General features: G+C 43.2%; 1 protein-coding gene and 1 long non-coding RNA gene across 3 annotated transcripts in view; one reads left to right on the top strand and one right to left on the bottom strand.

Annotated features, from left to right (window-relative positions):
- Window positions 1-11,714: 11,714 nt before the first annotated feature.
- LOC142046409 (uncharacterized) lies at window positions 11,715-14,170 on the bottom strand. Its single transcript, XR_012655396.1, has 2 exons — window positions 12,906-14,170; window positions 11,715-12,698 (listed from the first exon to the last, which is right to left on the bottom strand). It is a non-coding gene; the product is annotated as an uncharacterized LOC142046409 (long non-coding RNA).
- A 98-nt stretch (window positions 14,171-14,268) lies between these two features.
- FBXO32 (F-box protein 32) overlaps window positions 14,269-23,153 on the top strand; it is a 34,142-nt gene continuing 25,257 nt past the window's right edge. The window contains exons 1-3 of one of the 2 annotated variants that reach the window (XM_032803495.2): window positions 14,269-14,612; window positions 20,733-20,845; window positions 22,681-22,730. In XM_032803495.2, coding sequence (XP_032659386.1) covers window positions 14,497-14,612; window positions 20,733-20,845; window positions 22,681-22,730 — 279 coding nt within the window. In that variant the 5' untranslated portion in view covers window positions 14,269-14,496. The remainder of the gene's footprint in view (window positions 14,613-20,732; window positions 20,846-22,680; window positions 22,731-23,153) is intronic. The other variant, XM_075063218.1, reaches the window with a different exon arrangement.

The raw sequence follows: 23,153 nt of genomic DNA, 5'->3' as shown, positions 1-23,153 counted from the left end.
CAGCAGTTTCTCTTTGAGGTCTGGTCCTGAAGTTGTTTTGCTGCAGGATGGCCACCTTAAGGTCTGCTATTGTGTGGCCAGGGAGGTTGAAGTGTTCTCCTACAGGTTTTTGTATATTGCCATTCCTAATATCTGATTTGTGTCCATTTATCCTTTTCAATAGAGACTGTCCAGTTTGGCCGATGTACATAGCAGAGGGGCATTGCTGGCATATGATGGCGTATATTACATTGGTGGACGTGCAGGCTGGCAACACTCACTCCCACAGAACATTCTTTGTAGCTACAGTCAACCAGCTGAACCTTAAACTTGCAGCATCAGAGAGAGAACCCATTGCCCTGGCTACACCAAAACAGGCCTCTGCCATGTTAACCAAGAAGAATGTCCTGTTAGCATTAGTAGAGCTCATGCCTTCAGTGGGAAACCACTGGAGCGTGAAATAGACAAACAATTTAGCAGATCTGATGTTGCATTCCACAGAAAGCATGCATAGTCCATCATATATGCAGTAATTGCTAGTACATTAAATCATGCAGAAAATAAAATGAAAGACTAATAATATTTGAAGTAATAGATGTGAGAGAGAACAAATAAATAATAGTTGCAAAACAACCCCGAGACCTGGCCTATAACAATGCTAACAGCCCAGGCTTTGCTTCTTTGCTGAAATGAGCCTAGCCTCTCAGTCCAAATGGCAGCCTCTGCTCAATTAAAGATGTATTCAGGGTTATATTCCATCTGAAGCCACAATACTGTTTCTGGCCAAGCTTCGGTGAGCTATGCAAGCAAAGCATGTATGCTTTAGGAATGCAATTTGGCTGAAAAGCGTTTAGGAAAAGTTGAGTGTCCTACCAACAGTGGGAATCAGAATGCTTTAATAATAATGATCCTACATTAATGGTATATTTTACATCCAGCATAATCCCAAAATCATTTACAATCTGATTTACTAACTATATGAATTGCTGTCCACCAGCAAAATGCAGCCACTCAGGGAATTCAATGATTGAATAACACACAGCAACCCTGAACAACCCTTCCAGACAGGAAGTGATGATTACTGGATCCAACAGAGCACAGGGATAATTTTTAGGTAAGCCAAATATAATGACCCATGTTGGAAATTGCCTCAGATGCCAAAGTTAACATCACTGCTCTTGTGGAAAAGTACCACGAGAGCTTTACTGACCACAAGAGATCATAACCTTGGCTTTTATGCATGATCTGCTGCTGCTTCCTTAGGCAATGAGAAAATAAGATCTATTGTAAGAAAGTGGCAATGAGTTGACTATCACTCTATAAAGATCTAATATACAAAGAGGAATGTCTAAGGAAATGTGTTATGAACAAATCAAATCAATAAGTAAATTCTAAACCTGCTTCCTTGTGATCTGATACGCTTATAGCATTACTGTGGATCTACCTTTGACTGATGCGTGAGAAGTTATTTTTCCCTGTAGAGACTATGAAACAGTGGGTTGGTGTTGTACTTGGTTACTGATGAGCACAGGTGCTCAGAGGAAGACATGTTGCTTAGAAGATGAGGAGGAGAATGTCTTTGGGAATTTTAAGTATGCACATTCCATAAGCCAGAGGGCACCTTCCATGACCCCTCTGGGGATCACAACCCACAATTTGGGAGACTTCTCTACAATGTAACAGTTTTTCACCACATAGGCTGATTCACACAGCTGATTTCTTCCAGTAGGTGGGGAGTGGAGAGACCTGAAGGTAGAAATTTCACACTCTGCTACCTGAGTCTGTATTCTTCATTTCCCACAGAGAAAATGTATTGCATTGAATCCATAATATACTCTACTTATTCTATAATAAGTACCTCCTTAGTCTATGGTACCTTTCTTCCATGGACCTCAAAGTGCAACACAAATATTAATGAATGATGCCTCCAACCCTCACCGTGAGAGGAAAGCATGTGTTATACCCATTTTAGAAACAGGAAGATTAAGGCACAGAGAAGTTGAGGGCCAGGCCAGCATTTTCAAATGTGGGAACCTAAAGTTTGGCACCTTCATACTTACTTAGGAAACCCAATGAGTATCTGGATTTTCAAAGGTGCTGAGGACCCATAGCACCCACTGAATTCCATACATTTGGATGCATGGGGATGGGGGTTAGGCACCCTACTTAGACCATTTTGGCCTAAATAGCTTGTTCAGTGCCATGTATCAAGTAATCAGCAGAATCAGGAACAGATTAGTTTCCAGACCCACGCTTTAATAAGGCCTAGTCTGCACTGTGGGAGAGGGGAGGTCATCGATCTAAGGGTACGTCTACACTACAGGATTATTCCGATTTTACATAAATCGGTTTTGTAAAACAGATTGTATAAAGTCAAGTGCACACGGCCACACTAAGCACATTAATTTGGTGGTGTGCGTCCATGGTCTGAGGCTAGCGTTCAATCTGGGTGTTAACTGTGGTAGCTTAACCGACTATGCATATCCGCAGCTCCCACCCACTGAATCTGGGTGAGACCCAATGCAATGACTGCAAAACGTGTCGCGTGATATTCTGGGTAAAAGTGTCACTCATTTCCCTTCCTTCCGTAAAGCAGCGGCAGACAACATTTCGTGCCTTTCACTGATTGCCCTGGCAAGTACTATAAGACGGCAACCATGATCATCCACATTGTTTAACTGCACGTATGTCACTGATGTTTAAACAGAGCGTAACTGCAGCCTACACAGCAGCATTTGTTTGGCCTTTGCAAGCCTGAGCAGAATGGTATCAGTGTCGTACCGTCTGCCATGCCATGTAAATGACATAGATACAGTTATCAGTCATCCGTACCATCTGCTGTTGCATGGGGCCCCTGGCTGAGGTCAGTTTGGAGTGCAAAGACAAAAAGGGGGAATGACCTCCCCTGTTATCTCTTCTTTATGGTTTCCTAAAAAATAGAGTCACTCCTCTAGAAGGGCAAGGTACTAAAGAACAAAAGCACAGCTGCCCAGGTCAATCCCAGACAATGATGACTACATGCCATTCTAGGGGTGCCCTCACACCACCCGTGCTCCCTCCTCCCCAACCTACTGGGTAAGCGTGCAGTGTCCCCCATTTGTGTGATGACGAATAAAGGATGAGGATAAGATAAACACGCTTGTAGTGGAGATATAAGATGGGAGGGCACTCCAGCTGCTTATGATATCCAGGCAGACATTAAAACGTGTGGGGGAGAGACCAGCATGCCCGTGCTATTTACAGTGGAGTAGAGAATACTTTTCTTTAGACATAAGATGAGCTCAGCCTCCAGTGCTATGATGAAGACAGTTTACCCTAGCTGTCTGTACATCTACGGGAAGAACGGTGAGTTCATCCTAATTTAACCCAGCACCCCTGGCTACCTCACCGAGCACCAGGAGCACTCATGGCTGATGATGATGAGGATAGCATCATATGTAGCTGTCTCCATCGGGGAGGGGATGGAGAGGATACTGCTTATCAACTGCCGCTGCTCGCGTCTACCAGCAGTAATGCAGTAGAGGATAGGGTGACTTGAAAAAAGTCAAGAAACGATTTTCCCTTTCTTTCATGGGGGGAGGGGGGTAAATTAACGGCTATACCTGAACCACCCGACAATGTGTTAGACCCTACGGCATTGGGAGCTCAGCCAAGAATGTAAATACTTTTCGGAGAACTGCTGGGGCTTGTGGGATAGCTGGAGTCCTCAGTACCCCCTCCCTCCCTCATGAGCATCCATTTGATTCTTTGGCTTTCCGTTATGCTTGTCACGCATGTGCTGCGGACTCTGTACTAGCCTGGAGATTTTTTCAAATGCTTTGGTATTTCGTCTCTGTAATGGAGCTCTGATAGAACAAGATTTGTCTCCCCATACAGCGGACAGATCAGTATCTCCCGCATGGTCCATGCTGGAGCTCTTTTGATTGGGGACTGCATCGCTGACAGAGCTCCACGCTGGGGCCAACAGGAATGAAATTCAAAAGTTCGCGGGCTTTCCTGTCTACTAGCCAGTACATCCGAGTTCAGATTGCTGTCCAAGTGGTCACAAGGTGCACTGTGGGATGCCCCGGAGGCATATCTCGATTTGCAGCCACACTAACCCTAATCTGATATGGTAATACCAATTTCAGCGCTACTCCTCTCGTCAGGGAGGAGTACAGAAACCGATTTAAAGAGCCCTTTATATCGATATAAAGGGCTTCGTTGTGTGGACGGGTGCAGCATTAAATCAGTTTAAATGCGTAATGTAGACCAGGCCTAAGTTAGGCAACTTCAGCTACATGAATAACATAGCTGAAGTTGATGTATTTAGATCAACTTACCACAGTGTCCTTGCTGCAGTAAGTTGATTACTGCTGCTCCCCCGTCGACTCTGCCTGCGTCTCTCGTGCCGGTGGAGTACAGGAGTCAATGGGAGAGCGTTCGATCGCTGCCCGCCAATCCAGTGAGTAGTATAGCTATACCCTAAAGCCAATGTATCCAGTAGAGCCCAATCCTGCTCTCATTGAAGTCTGTGGGAGTTTTGCCCTTGATATCAGGGGCAATAATCTGACTGCTGAGTTACTTACAGTAGCACTAAACTTTTGATTTTACAAGTGGTTAAACTGAATGTGGAATTGCTGTCTGGCTGTTACCATGTTTTCCAAAATCCTCCGCTGAACCCAACGAAAAGGAGGGGGAGATATCCTTTAACAGTTAATGTGGAAAATGTACATTTTCTATGAAACTAAATCCTTGAGTGAGCCATCTGCAATGATGTATGAGAATTTAGCATAAAGAGCAAACCGTTCCTGGGTTCTCTTCTAATTCCTTCTACAATATGCACCAGACACGCAGTCTGCACCTCTCCACCTATTTACATGACATTTGTTCCTAGCCTACTTTCTCCTTTAAAGCTGCCTACAGCACACACAGGAGGGGTACATGAACCTGTCAGCTGCAAACAGCATATGCTGAAATGGGCCTAAAGACAAGGAGCTTCTCCAACATCCTTTATACGCAGTGAGCTGGCAATATATTAGGAGTGTAACTATTTTTCTCTACAACTAAGGTCGTCAGTATTTTTGTTTCAACCTGGTTGTTCGTGTTGGGAGATGTGGTCTGGGGTTCTCTGAGGTATTTATGAAGGGGATATGTCATTGGTTCATTTTAAACAAAAAGTAAACCTTATTTTAACCTTTACACCCAAACTGATTTGAAAATATTTACCCAGGAATATTTCATCTTCTACACCAGTGTTTCTCAATATTTTTTATACCAGGGGCCGGCTTGCTGCCTTCCTAAACTGTGTCAGAGAGATCTCAGCGCCGGTTCACGGACTGGTCATTGAGAAACATTGTTCTACGCGATCCAATTTCCACAGAGTTTCTACTTTTACCTTCTCTCATTTCACTTCTGCGTTGCCTGTAGCAGAAGGAGATCAAGTAACTTGCCCAAGGTCAAAAGGTGAGTGTATGCCTGAGATAGACTTAGAGCCCAGTTTCCTGCTGTAGCCTGAATCATTAGTGATTTACTACAATAGAACCCTCAGAGTTATGAGCACCAGAGTTACAAACTAACCAGTCAATCACACACCTCATTTGGAACCGGAAGTACACAATCTGGCAGCAGCAGAGATAGGGAAGAGGGGATAAAATAAATACAGCACAGCGCTGTGTAAAATGTATACTACTAAAAAAAAAGTTTTTTTAAAAAAGATTTGACACAGAAGCTGTTCTGTGCTTGTTTCATGTAAGTTAAGAGGGTTAAAAGTAGCATTTTTCTTCACCGTAGTAGTTTCAAAGCTGTATTACATCAGTGTTCAGTTGTAAACCTTTGCAAGAACAACCAGAACGTTTTGTTCAGTTACAAACATTTCAGAGTTATGAACAACCTCCATAGTATCTTTATGCCTTGCAGGATCTAAATGAGCCATTTAAGAGCTTAGGCTAGGAGTTTCAAAGGGGGCAAAGAGGTAAGTACCCAAATCCTATTGAAATTAACTGGGAGCTAGGGCCCAGATCCTCTAACCAATGAAAGTTAGGTACCTAAATGCCTTTGTGGATCTGTGCCTCAGAGCCTAACTCCCTTTGAAAATACTGTCCTTAACTAATTTTCTAATTGGAAGCCTTGAACTGGAGAGAGACTGAGAGCAAGCTGACAGAGGAGGCCCTGGCACCCCACGCCAGCAATACCACTAGCACGTATTTTTAAAAGTGACTAATATTCCAGCAGTTCCACTCTGCCGGCCTGCTAGCACAAAATCTTCTTTGAAAGATTTCAACCACTAAGCTGACTGTGACCCTGGGTCACATGAGGATTCCGACTACTTATTTGCTGAGTACATGTGGGCACAGGACAGGCAGCCAGACGCTCCTGTGCTTTAATCCCAGTTCTAACACTGACTCACCCTTTGAGAGGCCTTGGAATAATCATTTAATCTTTCTGTCCACAGAGTGAGGATAATGATACTTACACACCCGCCTGGAGTGGGGACTAATTAATGTTTGTGAATACTTTGAAGATGAAAAGTATGATATGAAGTGCTAAGTGTATTATTGTTATCTGGTATAAAAATATCCAGATTATGAACACTTTATTGACAGGCAATTCCAGTAAAATCTCTCGGAAGTCTATGATCAGAGATAGTATCTAGTGATATTTATGTAGCTCCTCTCATGCCATAGGATCCCTAAGAGACTTACTGGCTGGGTATATAGGGATCACTACATCCACCAGTAAAATGCAGTCACTGCTGAGCTAGAAAGCAGCAGCCATTATATGCCAATGTGAGCAACACTGCGCTAGTGAGGAATGGGTCAGTGGAGATGGAGGTGATTTGAGGGTGGGGGACTAAAGAACACCTTATAGGGACATGTTTCAGGTTGAGTGAATGTAATTGCCTAGGTGCTTATGTAACACAAGACTCCGGTCCTTGGAATCAAACCTGGGGCCTCGGGAGCTTAGTGCATGAGCCTCTATTGCATAAGCTAAAAGCCAACTGCTTCTTAGCTAAGGCTGTAGAGCAGACTCATTAATCTCTCTCTCTGTAAGTGGTCTCAGTGCCACTAGATGGGCTAGAACACCACACCCAGAAGGTGTGTGGATGACACTTGGGCCTTGTTTATATGGGAAAGTTTTACCAGTTATTCTAACGTAGTTCTTCAGATGTATTTATACCAGTATAACCGTTTGTGTGGACATTCTTATTCAGGTATAAGAATAGGTATGTTTCTGGTTTGTTTTTTGGTGGGTTTTTTTTGTTTTTTTGTTTTTTTGGGGGGGGGGAATTGCTTTAGATTAAATCTCTTCCCAAGCAACATAAGCTAAACTGTTTAAAAAAAACGTGTCTTGGGCCCTTTCTACATTAGAAGGGGTTTGCCTGTGTAGCTATACTGCAAAACCTTCCAGGCAGAGACAGAGTGTACACTGGCAAACAAATGTTTTTGCTCAGATAGCTGAAATCAGTTCCCCATGTGGAATCAGATGTACCAGCAAAGGGACTTTTTTGCCAGTGTACCTGCATTTACATTCAAGTATCAGAGGAGTAGCCATGTTAGTCCGGATCTGTAAAAAGCAACAGAGTCCTATGGCCCCTTCTGACTAACAAATGTATTGGAGCATAAGCTTTCATAGGTAAATACCCACTTCATCAGACACATGCATTTACATTGTGGCTCTTGCTGGCACAGCTATCTCAGTTAGGGGAGTGATTTTTTTTAAAACACTCCTAGTCCTAACTAACATAGCTACGATAATAAAATTTTCTAGACCAGGTCTAGAATAAGGGGTTTTCCAGTTTAAATTCACACCTTGGAGTGGGGATTTGGATGCTGAGTGGTTCTCAGGGGGGATGGTTCAAGGAGGTAGTTGATATGTAGATGAGAGAGGAGGGGCTTGTTCTGTTGTTCAAGTGTTGGCCACAACAGCTGCTAGGATCACTAGCAGAGACAGCAACTTCTGCTGTGGGAGGGACAGGCCAAGAGAGGTGTCAGGAGCTTTCTCCTCCCTCAGGGAGAGGATGTCAGAAGGAGGTAGCTGTTGGTGGCCCCATTTCCCACAGGAGGAGCCAGCAGCTGCAGGAGGAGGGATGATAGTCTCCAGAACACTGGGGAAAACTAGCCACCAGTAATCATAATTTGCATTTACCAAGCAGTAGGCCTTCTCAAAGTGCTCTGCAAACATTAACTCATGAATCAGCACAACATCCCGGGAGGTGAATAAATGGGGTTATCCTCATATTTACAGATAAGAAGACAAGAATACAATGAAGTGCAGTAATTGGGCCCAGGCAACACAGTGAATCAGTGAGAACGCCCATGCCAGAATTCAGGACAAGAGCCCCTGGCTCCCAGTCCCATGCTGCTCCACCAGATAGAAACCCTTCTTTGCACACCGCACATGATCCCGTGTGAATGGGGAAAGGATGGATTTCCCCATGTGCCTCTGCACTATCATCATTAACTGACTCAGTTGCTCCAGTATGGATGACTGGGGCATGAGGTTACCTCGGTCTTGTCCTTCTGGGAAGATCTCTCCCAAGCGATAAATGATTCATTTTCAGGAAAGGCTGGGCGTGTCCACGTCTAAGGGTCAAGGTAGTGGCACAGCAGATCGCACAGTTCCACAAAAGTGCTGTAGGCATTCCAGATCCCTCATAACCCAATGATGGAGCACAGCTGGGACAGCCTAAACTTGTGACATAGATAAGAGCTTTGTAAAATTGACAACTACCTTCACTTGAGAGGCACCAGTGGATCCAACACGATAGCTAGATGGTGAAGGGCCCTACTTTTTTCCCCCTATTGGGTCACCATTCAGGTTTATAGTTGCAGGAGGGCTTCTTGCAAAGAGCTCTCTCACATTTTGATATGAAAGAGTCAAGATGCACTTGGCATTATCCACACACTAGAAATGCATCTTTGACTGAGACATGTACAACATATCAAGGTATTTATCACTTAAATATCTCTCCATTATTATACTGGGCATTGGGGATGCTGATGTGTCATGACTGGCAGCCGTATATAGCATTGCTATAAAGTAGTGCGACCTATTATTATTTGTTAACTAATGCATTGATGTTACACGCATTCTTCACGGGTGACTTTCACTGTTAGAGATTTCAGATGTTCATTGCCAGTCAGAAGATATGGATATTGTAGCATAAAACTGTGTAGAGACTTCATGGCTTCTCACATACACAGGTAAAAACTAACATATCACTAGAACGCATAGTTCTAAACAGTCGCGGTGGTAGAAATACTGTACTGCTACCAGAAGGAAAACAACCTGTGGCCACCTAGCACTTCATGGCTGTCACTACATTGCATTCCACGGCCACTCAGTAATTAAGGGCAACAGCAGAGCTAGAATTCAGAGCCACCAGTTCCAAAAACATGGGCCCTGACCACAGAAGCTAGAGTAGATCTGCCCACAGTTGTCCAGCTCTCATTCTGTCTGGTTGTGGGCTGTGGGATACCCCACACTGACTAGTTCACACACTCACTAGTTAGATATCGCTCATCCTTGATTGCCGGGGATTCATGGAATACCAGCTTCCAGATTGTTACCATGGATATATGGATTTTATGGCAATAACGGGGCTAAATTCCTCTTCCTCCAGAAGTGCAGACTCCTACAAGATGAGCTAAGAGGGGATCAGCTTTGGATGTTAGCACTATAGGGCCTATGACATAAAGTTAAGAAGTTCTGAGTCCATCCAGAAGAGGGCACTACACACTACCCTGTTCATTACAATACAGGGAGATGGAATTCCTAGGCTTCTCAATAATATGATATGTGAATACAGGCCCCTCTGATCTCCTCGATTCTAATAATAAGGTCCCAAAATTTACACTCCACTTGAAAGCTCAAACCCAGCCATAGCACCTGAGATGACTTGGTAGCTATGTCATCAGCATTTGCAGAGAGCTAACAGGTATGTCAATTTACCCATGTGACAAAATGAGGAAATCTCACTCATTGCACATCTCCATTTGCAGGCTATGATCCCTCTGCAGAAAAACTTGTTGCTACAGCTCTACATCATAGCCCCATTAAGCATGATTCACTCCATAATAGATACAGCTCTCAAATACGCACAATACAGACGTATGTGTGACAGGTGTGCATTAGAATATGAGACAGTCAAGTCCTTGCTTATGCTCTTTTCAGCAAGGTACAAGATACCATTTATTGTATGTATTTTGATTTGTTTAAAATGCACCCACCAGCGCATTGGATACAGGTGTGGTACACTGGCATAGTCTCTGTGATCACATCTCCTTCTGGCAGACAACCCCAACAAAAATAAAAGGTTATTATGTAATGCTAGCTTAGGCAGTTACTATTCAGTTCAAGCAATCATACCTTCTTTTGATGTTGAAGGTCCTAGGTTCAGTCCCCATTAACAGCAATGGGATCTGTATGCATTACACCTATGTAAATTTTGTCACTAAAAACAATACTTTTGCATAGCTCATTTGGTAAACTGTACCTGTCTCTCCTTTGCTCAGATTTGTTTTGTTTTGTTTTTTTTACCTTTGCACATCAACATCCAGACAGAGAAGCAGAGCCCTGCACTTTCAATAGCTATTGTATTTGAAGGCCAAAAAGTGACAATGTTTAATAAAAGAAAATATACATTTAGGCACCAATCCTGCAGACACGCACACACTTTTTTCCACCAAATTTCAGCTAGACCAGCATGCAAACTGGCCAGCATGGGTGTGTACCATTGCCCTCACTTGGATGGAATCAGAGCTTCTTAGCTGTGAATAGTTCTGTTTTGGCTTCAATGGAAGGGATCATGCTTTTGGAGCCAGTGGCTCTGACTTCTAGCCACACTGTTACCACTAAGTTCTGAATGGCTATGGTGTGTAGCACAGTGCAAGCCATGAGTTCACTTATGCAGATAGATTGAGGGCTGGATTTTACATTTTTTTCTAATCAAAACAATATTATAATAAGCTTATGTTTTAAGTTCTGGTGGACCAGCTATTCTCAGGGACAGGAACAGTTCTGATAATACAGCAGTTCTCCTGGCATGCCATATCTAGAACTCAGAAGCACTTGGCACACGACGTTTCTCATTTTAATCAATGTAGTTATAATAGATTTCTTATGCTGATACTATATCTTAAATCAGCCAGCATATTATCTGATCACAGCTCATGCACCACTGGTGGAAAACGATTAACTATCACACATTTGTTGTTTCCTTTTAATTAATTAAAATATCTTTGTATTTAACTCCTATCCCTAAATGTTAAATCTTTTCAGAGTCATTTAAAAATGCATTACATATGAGCCTGAGCCTCAAAATTCATATCTAAATGCAAAATAATTGACATGAGAATGGAATGGATCTTGTAGTATATATTAGTTTCTGTCTCTATCGCATTCTAGAGCACAGATCAGACTTGCATGTAACAGTTGCCAAATGATTCTCATTAAGAGGATGAACATATTTTCAGCGACATATGGCTGACCGATTTAACTTACTTGGATGGGCACTGCAGCCAGTGACACCAAAATAACATACAGCTGGCAGTCTTTGTTCAACTACACCTAAATTAAATTTAACACCGTTAGAAGATGGCCTTACCCTGGAGTAGATTTAAGGTCATCTGCAAATCATTGCAGTGTTAATCACCCCCTTGGCCCTTACAAGTGTTGTATTCATTGTAATATATGTAGTTCCTCATTCTCCAAAGGCAAGTAATTGAAAACACACAAACTGGCAGGTCTCAAGGTTGATTTCTGTTGCACTAGATTTATTTGTAACATAGAATGGCTGATAAACATTTTCATGATTAAAAATGTACTTTGCCAACAAATTATTATGAGGGGGCTCTAAGCATCACATCTCACTTGTTATCCTGCACGCACACAATCCACACAACATAGAATCATAGGACTGGAAGGGACCTTGAGAGGTCATCTAGTTAAGTCCCCTGCATTCATGGCAGGACTAAGTATTATCTAGACCAGGGATGGCCAAACTTACTGGCCCTCCGAGCCACATATGACAATCTTCAGAAGTTCAAGAGCCAGGGCACAGCTGCAGGGAGCTGGAGGGTAGGGCGTCAGCCCACTCCTGCTGAAGCTCCGAGCCGTGGCTGGTGTGCCGCACAGGGCTGAAGCCCCAAGACCCCTTCCCCCCGCCCCATTTCTGGGGCATCATGTTGTTATAACTACTATTACAGTACTCCCCTTGCACAAACACATAGCAAAGCAATCTCAGCCTTGGTACACTTCCAATCCAAATAGAACAGGCTGACAAAGGATTTTCCAGATGGGGACAGAGGCAGAGAGATTAAGGAAATCATCCAAGGTCATGCAGGAAGTCTGTAGCAGAGCCAGCAATTGACACCCCCCTCCTATTCTCCAAGAGCTAGGCTACTGCCTTAGCAGCAAGACCATCATTCCGCCACATACAACTGAGTCTCTTGCAAGGCCCCAGGATTTATTCTTGGGCTGCAGAAGCAAAGCTACAAGCATGGCTGACAAGAGTGGGGAAAGAGAGGGCCCTGAGCGCAGGGTCTGCAACATCTGTGTAAATACAGTGAAACGGGAGGGGCCCCAAATCTCTCTCAATGGGCCTGGGTTCAGTGCAGACTTACAGTTGGTGCCTGGAGTTTTAAATGAGTTGCTCAAACTAGCTGGTATTCAAGGTTTGATTTTTTTCTTAACTTCAGCAGTCCAGCTTCCTCACTTGCAAACATTTCTTGTGTAACCTGTGTGTGTTGAGAGAGAGAGAGAACACAGAACAACTTCTCTAGCAAGTGTCAGTTGTTGCAATCCCACAAGTCAGCAGATAGTTTAGCCCCCCTCAGGAAAGGTTGACAGTGTGACTTGGATTATGACAGCTAAGCCACTGTGGGGGTGTTTATCTCTCTCACACACTTATACAAGCAGCCTTGCTCCTTTATTTATTTATTTACCACAGAGCACTGAAGTGGAGTGAAACCATTCATCAGCGAATCAGAGCACTTGCCTGCTTGGTACAGTTTAATATACAACAGCAGCTGTTCCCAGCCTACCCAGAAACATGGAACACCTGACAAACAACAATGCAAGGACAGTTATTCACAATTTTTTTTTCTATTGACACTTCAGATTCTTTTACTGGCAGAGTTTCAAAACAAACACACACACAACCAGGAAATGCCAGGAGTACATCTTTTTGAAGATCAACAAATAGCAGCTAGAAAATTATTTCAAATCCACTGTTGTTTAATTAAATTCATTCGCTAATGTATTTATTTTCACTGATTTCAAGGATTCATCCTCTGTTTGGGGTGCTTGTTTTTTAACCAACATTCAAACAAATCATTATCTCTATAAAATAAACTCCCCTGACAGGACTTTTTTTTTTTAATGTGTTCAAGTTCTGTTTGTGATCATAGAGGTTAAGTTCTAGAGAAACAACCAGGTCAGCTACCAAATCAAAAGTTCATTAATATAGATGACATACCCAAATTACTGGCACCCTCTGAAAATCCACCTTGGAGGACTGGAAAATTTATTCTAAATTATTATGCCATCCTCCCACCATCCAATACAGGGGTCGGCAACCTTTCAGAAGTGGTGTGCCCAATCTTCATTTATTCACTGTAATTTAAGGTTTCATGTGCCAGTAATACAGTTTAACGTTTTTAGAAGGTCTCGTTCTCTAAGTCTATAATATATTACTAAACTATTGTTGTATGTAAAGTAAATAAGGTTTTTAAAAGGTTTAAGAAGCTTCATTTAAAATTAAATTAAAACGCAGAGCCCCTCCCCCCCGACCGATGGCCAGGACCTAGACAGGGTGAGTGCCACTGAAAATCAGCTTGTGTGCCGACTTCGGCACACGTGCCATAGGTTGCCTACCCCTGGTCTAATATATTATCTATCCCCCAAATCCATCCACTCTGCCGGTCTCTGTAGCTTTCTTCCACAGGTATCTAATCCCATAGCTGTCTATCCAATCAATCTATTTAGCTCCCTGTTGCTCTGCATCTCCGCAGCGAATCCATCCGTCCCATCAGTTTATCTATGGATCTGTCTGCCCGCCGTGGGGAATACAGACCGCAAAGCCTTGCAGAAGAAGAAGGGAGAACGGCTGGAATTAGACGGGATGTTTATTGACAGACATTGATTTTTCTTCTTGTTATTCGCACTCGCTCTCGGCAAAGGCAGGGACACTTGGCAGCCCAGCGAGCACAGAGGCCGGGTCTGAAGTTTCCACTGGGGATGGATTGTGCAACCAGCGGGAGGAGCCGAAGAAGAGAGTCACGAGCAATAAACAAAGCCACGTGTCTCCCCCCTGATCTAGGGGCCGGGCTAACGCCGCTCTTCCGGCAACAAAGAGCCCTCGGATAAATACAGCCGCGACCGCTGCGAGGACACGGACACGGCTCGGAGCGACGGTCGTACAAAATCCCACCCCCCCCTTCCTAGCCACGCAGCTGGGGACCCCCCTCCCCGGCACGCCCCTTCCAGGCTCCGTAGGGACCGGGAAAGCGCCTTGGTAGAGCTCCCCGCGCCGCGATGCCTTTTCTAGGGCAGGACTGGAGGTCCCCGGGGCAGAACTGGGTGAAGACTGCGGATGGCTGGACCAGGTTCCTGGAGGAGAGACACAGCGGCTATGTCAGTGATATAAACAGGTGCGTGGCACAACGATGTTGCACTCGGCGGAGGAGGGGTTGGAAACTCTGCTGTTGAGTGGGGGGGGGGTTATTGCATTATGGTGGATGGGAGGATTATTTGGGGGGGGTGCGGTCTTTGCAATTATTGCGATGTCCCACTCTACAACGATTGTTTGTGGAGTTTTTAAGCCTATTTTGCCCTAGGTGCCAAGTTGCCCGTTGTGTGCGTGCGCGCAGTGCCTTTGTTTCTGTTTGTGTGCGTCATTAGGAGAAGGAAGCTCATTATCAGAGCTAAAGCCCTGCCGTACTGAAAAGGAGAGAAGCAGGGGGGAAAGGAGCAGCTGGGCTGCATGGGTAGGGAACGGCCCGATGTGTCCGAAAGCTTCCTCGCTCCAGATGTGTGGTGTGTGTGTGTGTGAGTTCTGCTTTTTTTCCAAACGGGCTAAGGTTTGGGAGACGAAACGTCAGCAAATTCCCAGACGAAAACTCATCCTGCTGCTTTGTATTTTATTTTCTGCGTGTTAACTGTAGTTTCGGTAAAACTTAAATGTGTGTGTTTAATAAGCAGCGCTGTTTTTAGAAAGCTGCTGAAGTCAGTCGTATCTTGTCAGACCTCTGAGTTCACTGCAACGTTCCCAGTCAGAGCTGGAGAGTTTTGGAAAAGCCAGACTGCAGATGGGTGGTTGGTTGGTTGTTTTTTGTTGTGAGTTTAGGCTAAACATCTCCTTTGGCCAGCAGGGAGAGCTCTCTGGAGAGGGGGATCTAAATTACTCCACATTTGGCTGAGGCGCAGGAACTGGGTCTGGCAAAAGCCTGCCTTCCATTATGTCTGGTTAAAGTTGGCAATGAGCTGTCAGATGGTCTAAGATGGCTTCACTGTGAGAGCCAGTCTCCCAATTTAGTAGAGCCTTTGAAATATTTTTGGATGAGTGCACTGTATTAGCCTACAAGGAAAACTAGCAGAAGATGTGGTTGTTTTTGAAGCTTTGAACTGCTGGAGCCCTCCTCTGCTTATTGTTTGTAAGGCATCACCCCTTTATCTCTGCTCTCCACAAAAAAAAAAAGCTAGTTATTTAATCTGAGGATTAGTTATAGGATCCTTTATTCTGTAGTAGGCACTGTGGCAACTATGAATACAGAGACCAATTTGGAGCACTTGTCCCACAGTAATTGAGTTACAAGCAACTGTACTAATTTGAGTGGCTTCTGTCATTTCAGAGCATGGCCCTATTTAAAAACTGAAATTAAACAATGTGCAGGTTCTTTGTTTTTTTGTAATAGGCTTGTTATGATCCTCTCCCCTGGTTTATTGCTTCTGCATATACTTCAACATGGGCCATTAAACAGATCTGCTTTTTGTTCATTAGATGCTCGGATGCATGAAGATGTCTAGTCACTCTTAACTCTAAAAGTAAGATACATGTGTTTATTTTACAGCCAGAAATGTAAAGCTATTGAAGGGTTAGGATCTCTACCCACTTCTTAATCTGTTTAATGGCCATTTTTCTTCTAAATTGCGGGGGGGACGTTGGGCTCCCCACTTTAATACTTCATGATCTTCCTAGCTTCTGATGTTTGCAACCTTTGGCACTAGTGATTTTTGTGGTCTGTCTGAGTGGGGAAGTTAAACTCGTTACCATCGATAACATCAAGCAAAAGCATGTAAAGATAGTGAAGCACTGAAACATCTGGAGCTTATTTATCCTGGAAGGGTTGGCTCATATACAGCATCTCACTGTCCGTGATGTCCTCTCCTGGTTGAATAATCAAGGTCTAATGTCATTTGAGGGTCATGTGGTCAGTCAGTGGCTCATGCCACTCTAGAACCCAAGATCTGCTTGGGTCTTGGTCCTTTCCTTTAGCTACCAAATCAGGCATCCATGGATTTAAATGAAAGATTGATACTCTACAGCCAAATTCACTGCTTACGTAATTCACATTGACTGGAATTGTACCTGCTCATGTCAGTGCTGAAATTGGATAAAGAATATTTACTAGCTGAAAATTTTATCCCAGGGCTTTAAAGCCTGACCGCCTTGACAGCATAGACCTGGGCCTGGAATTTTAAGACCTCTATTGTAGCCAATTTTGGATTATGTGGTGCCATTCTGTGGAGCACCAGTGAGTCATCTGGTCTGCTGACGTATCTGTGTTCCAGTAAAATAAGCATGTAAACAAAGATGCAGCTTCTGTTAAAGAGAGGGATTAGTAAGACTCTGACTCTGGCTAAACACAGTGGGCCTGATTCTCCAGCTACTTAAATGTGTGCACTTTCCATTGGGAGGTGCTTGTGTTCACCAGCTGCAGGACTTGGCCCAGTAAGTATATGGGCACTAGAGAGCTACTCCACTTCTCGCTGGCCCCATCTAAGTGTGTGCAGTTCTGCCTTCCTATGAGAGAGTGAACAGTAACTTATGTCTGAGAGTGGGGTTGATCACATTTTTTTGATGTGCTGTGATTTAGAAATATACATGGCAGCATCAACAAGTAAGCCCTGATCTTGGTTCATTGAGGACTATGTCAAAACTACCATTTACTTCAGTAGTGCAGGATTGTGCCCTTAACAAGTGTCACTGAAAGTCTTCTGAACCACTGCCAAACTGCCCCTGGAGAAGTTCCAGGGAACTGCTTCCCCCCTCCCCCATTTTTCCAGAAGTAAATACTTCCTAAGGCTTCCCAGTTCCTGAGCTTAAGAAATATGATACCCCTGAAGCCATTAATCCTTCACAGATCATAAATAATATTCTTCATGGCTGAGTAGCTTGATTACGCTGCATTCAAAGAAAACATTGGAAGGCAGGCAGTTAAGCTGCTTACAGTGTTGCACAGGTTGTGGGCAGGAAGACTTTGTTGCTGCTGTGGGGTGATGACCATCTGGTTTTGAAACAAGGGATTGGGCAGACTTTTCTTGCAAGACCAATTCTTGTTTTTAAGGAGCACAGAGCGAGGATTGTGTAGGCTGATGACCTGGTCTGGAGATGAAACAATAAAATGCATTCGCACACACTGTTGTGATGGAAATGACTAAAGATAACTTGAAGGAAACATGATCTTGCTATAAATTGCAAAGGGAACATTGTCTCTTTGCAGTGGTGGTTTTCATTGTACTTTTTTTTAACAAGCTTTTTAAAAGAGAGGTTGGATTATAAACTATCAGCTTGATATGTAAATAGGAAGAATGTCTGGATTGGTAGACATAACTGTTGTTAACTGCAAAATAATTAGATTGGCGCTGTTCTTAAATTCACTTGGAAAGAAAGGGTCTGATCCAGTTTGCAACAGTTCCCCTTTAAGGTTCATCTAGTCCAGTGTCCTGTCTCTGACACCAGGCCAGACCAGATGCTTAGCAGGAAGGTGCAAGAACCCCTTAGTAAGTAGATTGGCATGAGTGTAAATCTGCCCCATGCACAAGGTCTCAGCCAGTAATGATATAATACAGGTTTCAGATTATAGAATCATCAGTAAATTCACAGTCAGGGTTGTTGAGATTTAAGTTTTAAATCGGAACTGAGATGCTTCTCTTTCACAGTTTAATTATTTGAATTTAATCTCTGAATCTGGCACAGTAATTCATCATAGGACAATTACATGTTCTGTGGAATTTGTTTTTAGTAAAGTTTTGACTTTTGTGCAGGAATTTTCTTTAAGTGCTCCCTTCTTGACATTTTATTCTGGCATTCTCTCACTTTTCTTTTAGTTCCTCTAGTTAAACCACAGTTACCACAGAATCCAAACTTCACACACACCTGTCTCCGTCTTTGACATAGACCACTTTTAACCTTCTAAAACCAAGTGCCTAGAGAAGTATATCCCTAATTCAGAACATCCTAATTGAGCAGCACCGGTAATACCCAGCGGAACTGCAAGTTCCGTCAGCTGTTTCCATTTTCCGATGCTGCCACCCTGACTCACTAGCTCCACTCCTTACAGAGGTAGGAAGCCAGGGAGCCAAGCTAGACAGCAGAGGACACAGAGGTAGGCTCCCAGAGAGGTGCTGCTATAGGGCCATATGGATAAGAGTTGTGGGGAGCAAGTAGAGTGAACAGAAGGGTACAGAAGAGAGTGAAGATGTGTGGGGAGCCACCAGTTATCCCTCCTTATACCCCATTAATACCTCCATGTCCCCAGGCTCTGTGGGAGGTCTTCATTCTCTCAAGCTCTAGTCTCAGTCTCATGGACCCACTTATATGCATCAGACCAGAACACTCCTCATGCTTACTACAGGAAGACACTATCTCAGGAGCGGAGTCATTAACTCTGTACAGTCTTAGTCAGATGACTAAGAACCAGACTTCAGAATGTCAGAGCAAGGATCTGTCATGTAATTTGTCTGCACAGCCCCACACTCTCAGTGCCACTGCAGAAAAGCTGATAACTAACCTTCCATACATTACTGTGATACACTGTCTTTTGTTAGTTATATATCCTTTGTCTACACTTGTTTTTGAGCAAGCTGATCTCTTTAAGTTACTTTGTTTTGCAGCAGAGAGAGGTGGGAGAAAAATTCTCTCTTTAGTGGGGCTTTTCCTTTTTATTTATCTAGCATCAGATATTTTAAAAATGTTATTTAACAACTGGAACAATAAACAGCACACAAGTGCCCAGCTAAGGTTAAAGGTGAGCTCAGCAGGAAGGGAAACAGCTTAACTATTTAACATCATACCAAAAGGGACTGCTTATGTGCACACATATGCACACACACAGGAAGCTCTCAGTGCAGTGTACAAAGCGGTAGACTGGAGCATTTTTTTGAGCCCCAGGAGTGTAATGAGATTGGCCCGTCTCTTGAAAGAGGAAAGCAAGAAACAGGTATTTTACAGACCCGTATAAGTGTAACTGAAGCCAGTGATGATAAAAACTGAAAACACAGGACCAGACTTTCAAACCAGGCCCCTCCGGTACAGATCTCCTTCTCTTTTCTTCCTCCAGGCTCCTAGAAAGGAGGACGCTCTTTTTTTTCACTTCTATTTCCAACTCCAGAGCCCCCTGGTGTGATGCTTCTCTAGCTGTCCTGTAGCCACATGATTCCTACCAGGATGTGTGTGTCTGTACTACTCTCCCCATCACCCGCAATCCTCCCATTATATAAACGGGTCCAGTGCAGTGTCACCATCGCTGCTGCTGCTCACAGCTCTCCCTAGCAGCAGGAGGATCTGCTGCCTTTCCCTGCTCTCCACAGGTTTCTGAACAACAGCAATGAAACTGACCAGAGTCTTCTCAGTTTCACTCTGCAGCTTGGCAGTACTTAATTCAGAGTTAGGCAAACATCACTGGGCTGTGGATCAAGCTCTTAAAGTCAGTGAGTCTTTTTCCTCTGACTTCAGTGAGTTTGGGATTATACTCTTAAAAGGAAAAAGAAAGAGCTTTAGGTCCCTTTACCAGATATTATACATTCAAACAAAAAGAAATGCACAGCCTTTCCAAATGCAGGAAGGGGGAAAATATACTCTGGCCACAGATCCCAACCCTTCATACATATCACCCACTTGTCTACAGACTCTGGAAGACAGCCACTGAAACATGAATCAGGGTTGTGTTATCTTTGTATTCATAAAAGTTAAAAGTTATGGTTTGTTTGTTTTTTAATTAAAGCTTAGTTTTCTCCCCAGCCCTTCCACTAATTGGCAGGAAAAGCTTCTTACTCACAACTAGATAGTGAATTCTTCAAGCACTCTGGTTATACGCCTACATGGATGTGCATTGTGCCTTATAAAACCTAGCACACCCCTGCCAGAAGGACTTGCAATCTAAGTTAGGTAGAGCATATGATAGGAATTGATGACGTCAGACAAGCAGGCAGAGGTGAAAGGAAGGACAAGGGTGCTCTACTACAAGGTTATGAAGTTGATTGTGTAACATGCTTTGGGTGTGCTCCTATTCACTATAATTATGTATATAATCTAGCACAATAATTGGGTGTGTGAGGTATTTGAATGTTTTATGAGACAAGGTCTTCATTATTGGACTCTAAAACTGCTTATAGTTTTCTATAGAACAGCACTAGAATGAGCTGTTTAACAGCGAACAAACATGTGTTCCTTGAACCAGGTACGTGGAAAAAGTAAAATATAGTTCTTACAGTTAAAAAATTCCCCGGGCCACAGAATAAACAGACTCTCTGCCTTGTGTCATTCACAGTTACTGCAAAAAGGAGGATTACAACAAGGAGAATCTCTTCAACAGCATGAACTATGATGTTGCTGCCAAGAAGAGAAAGAAGGACCTGCTGAATAACAAGACAAAGATCCAGTGTAAGACAGCAAATGGGGGACTTTTAAAACCAAAGTTGCTTGAGGATGGTTATAAAAAACACACACACATTTTTATATATATATATAATCTCTCAGAAAGTGTATGAGACACTTGTGTGTGCTGCAGCACCCCCGGAAGTCTCTTGAGAGTCTCTGCACCCATGTTTGAGCTAAGTAGAGAACTTGGATACATTTTAATATGAGCATATATGTCTGTGTTATGAATCCCTTCTCAAAGTGTTTGTACGTGTTGTGTTCAAATTTTTGTCATTTGTATTTGGCAGAGGGAGAGTAATTTTTTCCTATAGTACAATCAAGTGAACCAGTTCCATTTTTTTTCCTCCTATGGACTTCCTTGTGCACAACAGATTGAATTCATTCTCTTTTCCAGATATGCACGTAAAACCCATTTATGTTAATGGAGGTTCCAAGCCTGAGTGTGAATTCTGATCCTACCTCTGCTACACAAAATGCATGCAAAATAAAATCGAGGATTCAGACTTGCTCTCAATAGAGGACGGTTTGAACTCTGTTATATGCATAATTGGCTTCATGTGGCTGGATCCATGGTATTCTGCACAGACACAAGGGTGTGTGGATCTGATTGCAGGATTGATACCTAAATTTAATGCATGTGAAGGTTACAGACATCAACATATACAGAGAGGAAGTGAAATAGGTTATGATTCTCACTGTATTATTGGCTCAGTATGCAACCTCCAGGATCTTGTCAACAGCTGATGTGAGACTTTAGTCCTTTATATGATTGTAGTTAAATGTGCAGTGTGAACAAGTTGTTACTGTGACAGCCTTTGTCCAGGTATGCCTGTAGGTACTGACTTAAATGGAGTGATTCAGGCTCTGCACTCGTGTACATGTGTAACTTTTGTTTCCATATATCTTGGCATTCAGTTTCCTCTCTGTGGAAATCAAGTGTGTGTTTCTGGGAGTGGGGGGATGTGGGGGAATTTTTCATCTCTAATAATGTTAGTTGATAAATGGCCACTGTGTAATATACTGAATGTCCTAGCTCAGTGTGGTGAATGGGATGGGAGAGGGCTGCATGGGTTCCTATCTCTTGGATCGGCTATTGTATACCTGGAGATATCTTTCTGCAAGGTTCGGTTAACAATACAACAGCATGATGTGTGTTTTGGGGGGAAGGCGGTGGTGTCACACTAGGGAGGAGAGGAAAGGTGTTTATAACTCCTCTTATTCAGAGGGCTGAAGAGGAAGCTTTTGGGAAGGGACCTCCCACAAAACATGGAATGTTTCAGGCCCCAATGAGATTTTTGTTTTCTGTTTTAGAAAGGATCACGCAAGTGATGAAAGCCATTTCTAATGGGACTGCCTATATAATTCTAACTCTAGCACTCGCTGTTATAAACACTATAGTGACTATTAGTTTAGTGTCTTATGACACGTTAATCCAAACTCTGTAGCTGAGGTAATGAGTAATTAATGAAATCAATAATAACAAACTCTGGCTGTCAGCCACGCTTATTGTCAGAGAGCGAAGAAAACAAGGGGCTGTAGTATGTTCACAGCATATAGATTAAATATCTACAGTCTTGGACTGTGTCACTGAAACACAAACCTTTTCTAGGATCCTGGCTGTTGCCTTAGATAAACGAATATGGAAACAAAGCAATTCATTGATGGTCTGATTCTGATCTGTCTTACGCCGATGTAAATCGGAAGCAACACCACAGGGGTCGGTGGAATAGTGCCATGATAGAACTGTTGTGAGAGTAGAACTGGGCTTCATCTTTCTGCAAAGTTAGGTTTTTGTTATATATAAAACAAGTGAAGAAAATCTGTCTTTGTCTCAACAGATTTCCATCAAGAAAAATGGATTTATGTCCACAAGGGAAGCACAAAAGAAGTAAGTACCCACTGTTTTATTTTCCCCATAGCATTTGTCCAAACAGTGTTTTTTATGGGGCCAAATCCTCAGGTGGTGCAAGTCAGCACAGCTCTGTTGAAATAAATGGAGCTGTGCTAATTTATACCACCTGAGGATCTGTCCTATGACTACAGGCCCCAATTAGGGCTACATTGGGCTAAGCTCTGTACATATTTAAAACAAAAAGATGACATTGTTTGCTTGCTTCTACCAAAATCTAGTGGTAAACTAAGCAGCGGCACAACTGCAGGCGTTCCCACAGGTAAGTCCTAGCAAGAAAAGCACTGCAGTTCAGCAGCACAGTTCAGCTGTGTGTGTATAGAGAGGAGCAGCTGTAAGAAACCACATTGTACATAGGCTCTTCATATTGAGCCCTAGGAATGTGTTACTTTCCCTGTCTTT

The sequence above is a fragment of the Chelonoidis abingdonii genome, chromosome 2, assembly GCF_003597395.2.
Source record: "Chelonoidis abingdonii isolate Lonesome George chromosome 2, CheloAbing_2.0, whole genome shotgun sequence".
Taxonomy (NCBI): domain Eukaryota; kingdom Metazoa; phylum Chordata; order Testudines; family Testudinidae; genus Chelonoidis; species Chelonoidis abingdonii.
This window is presented reverse-complemented; position numbering and strand designations above follow the sequence as displayed.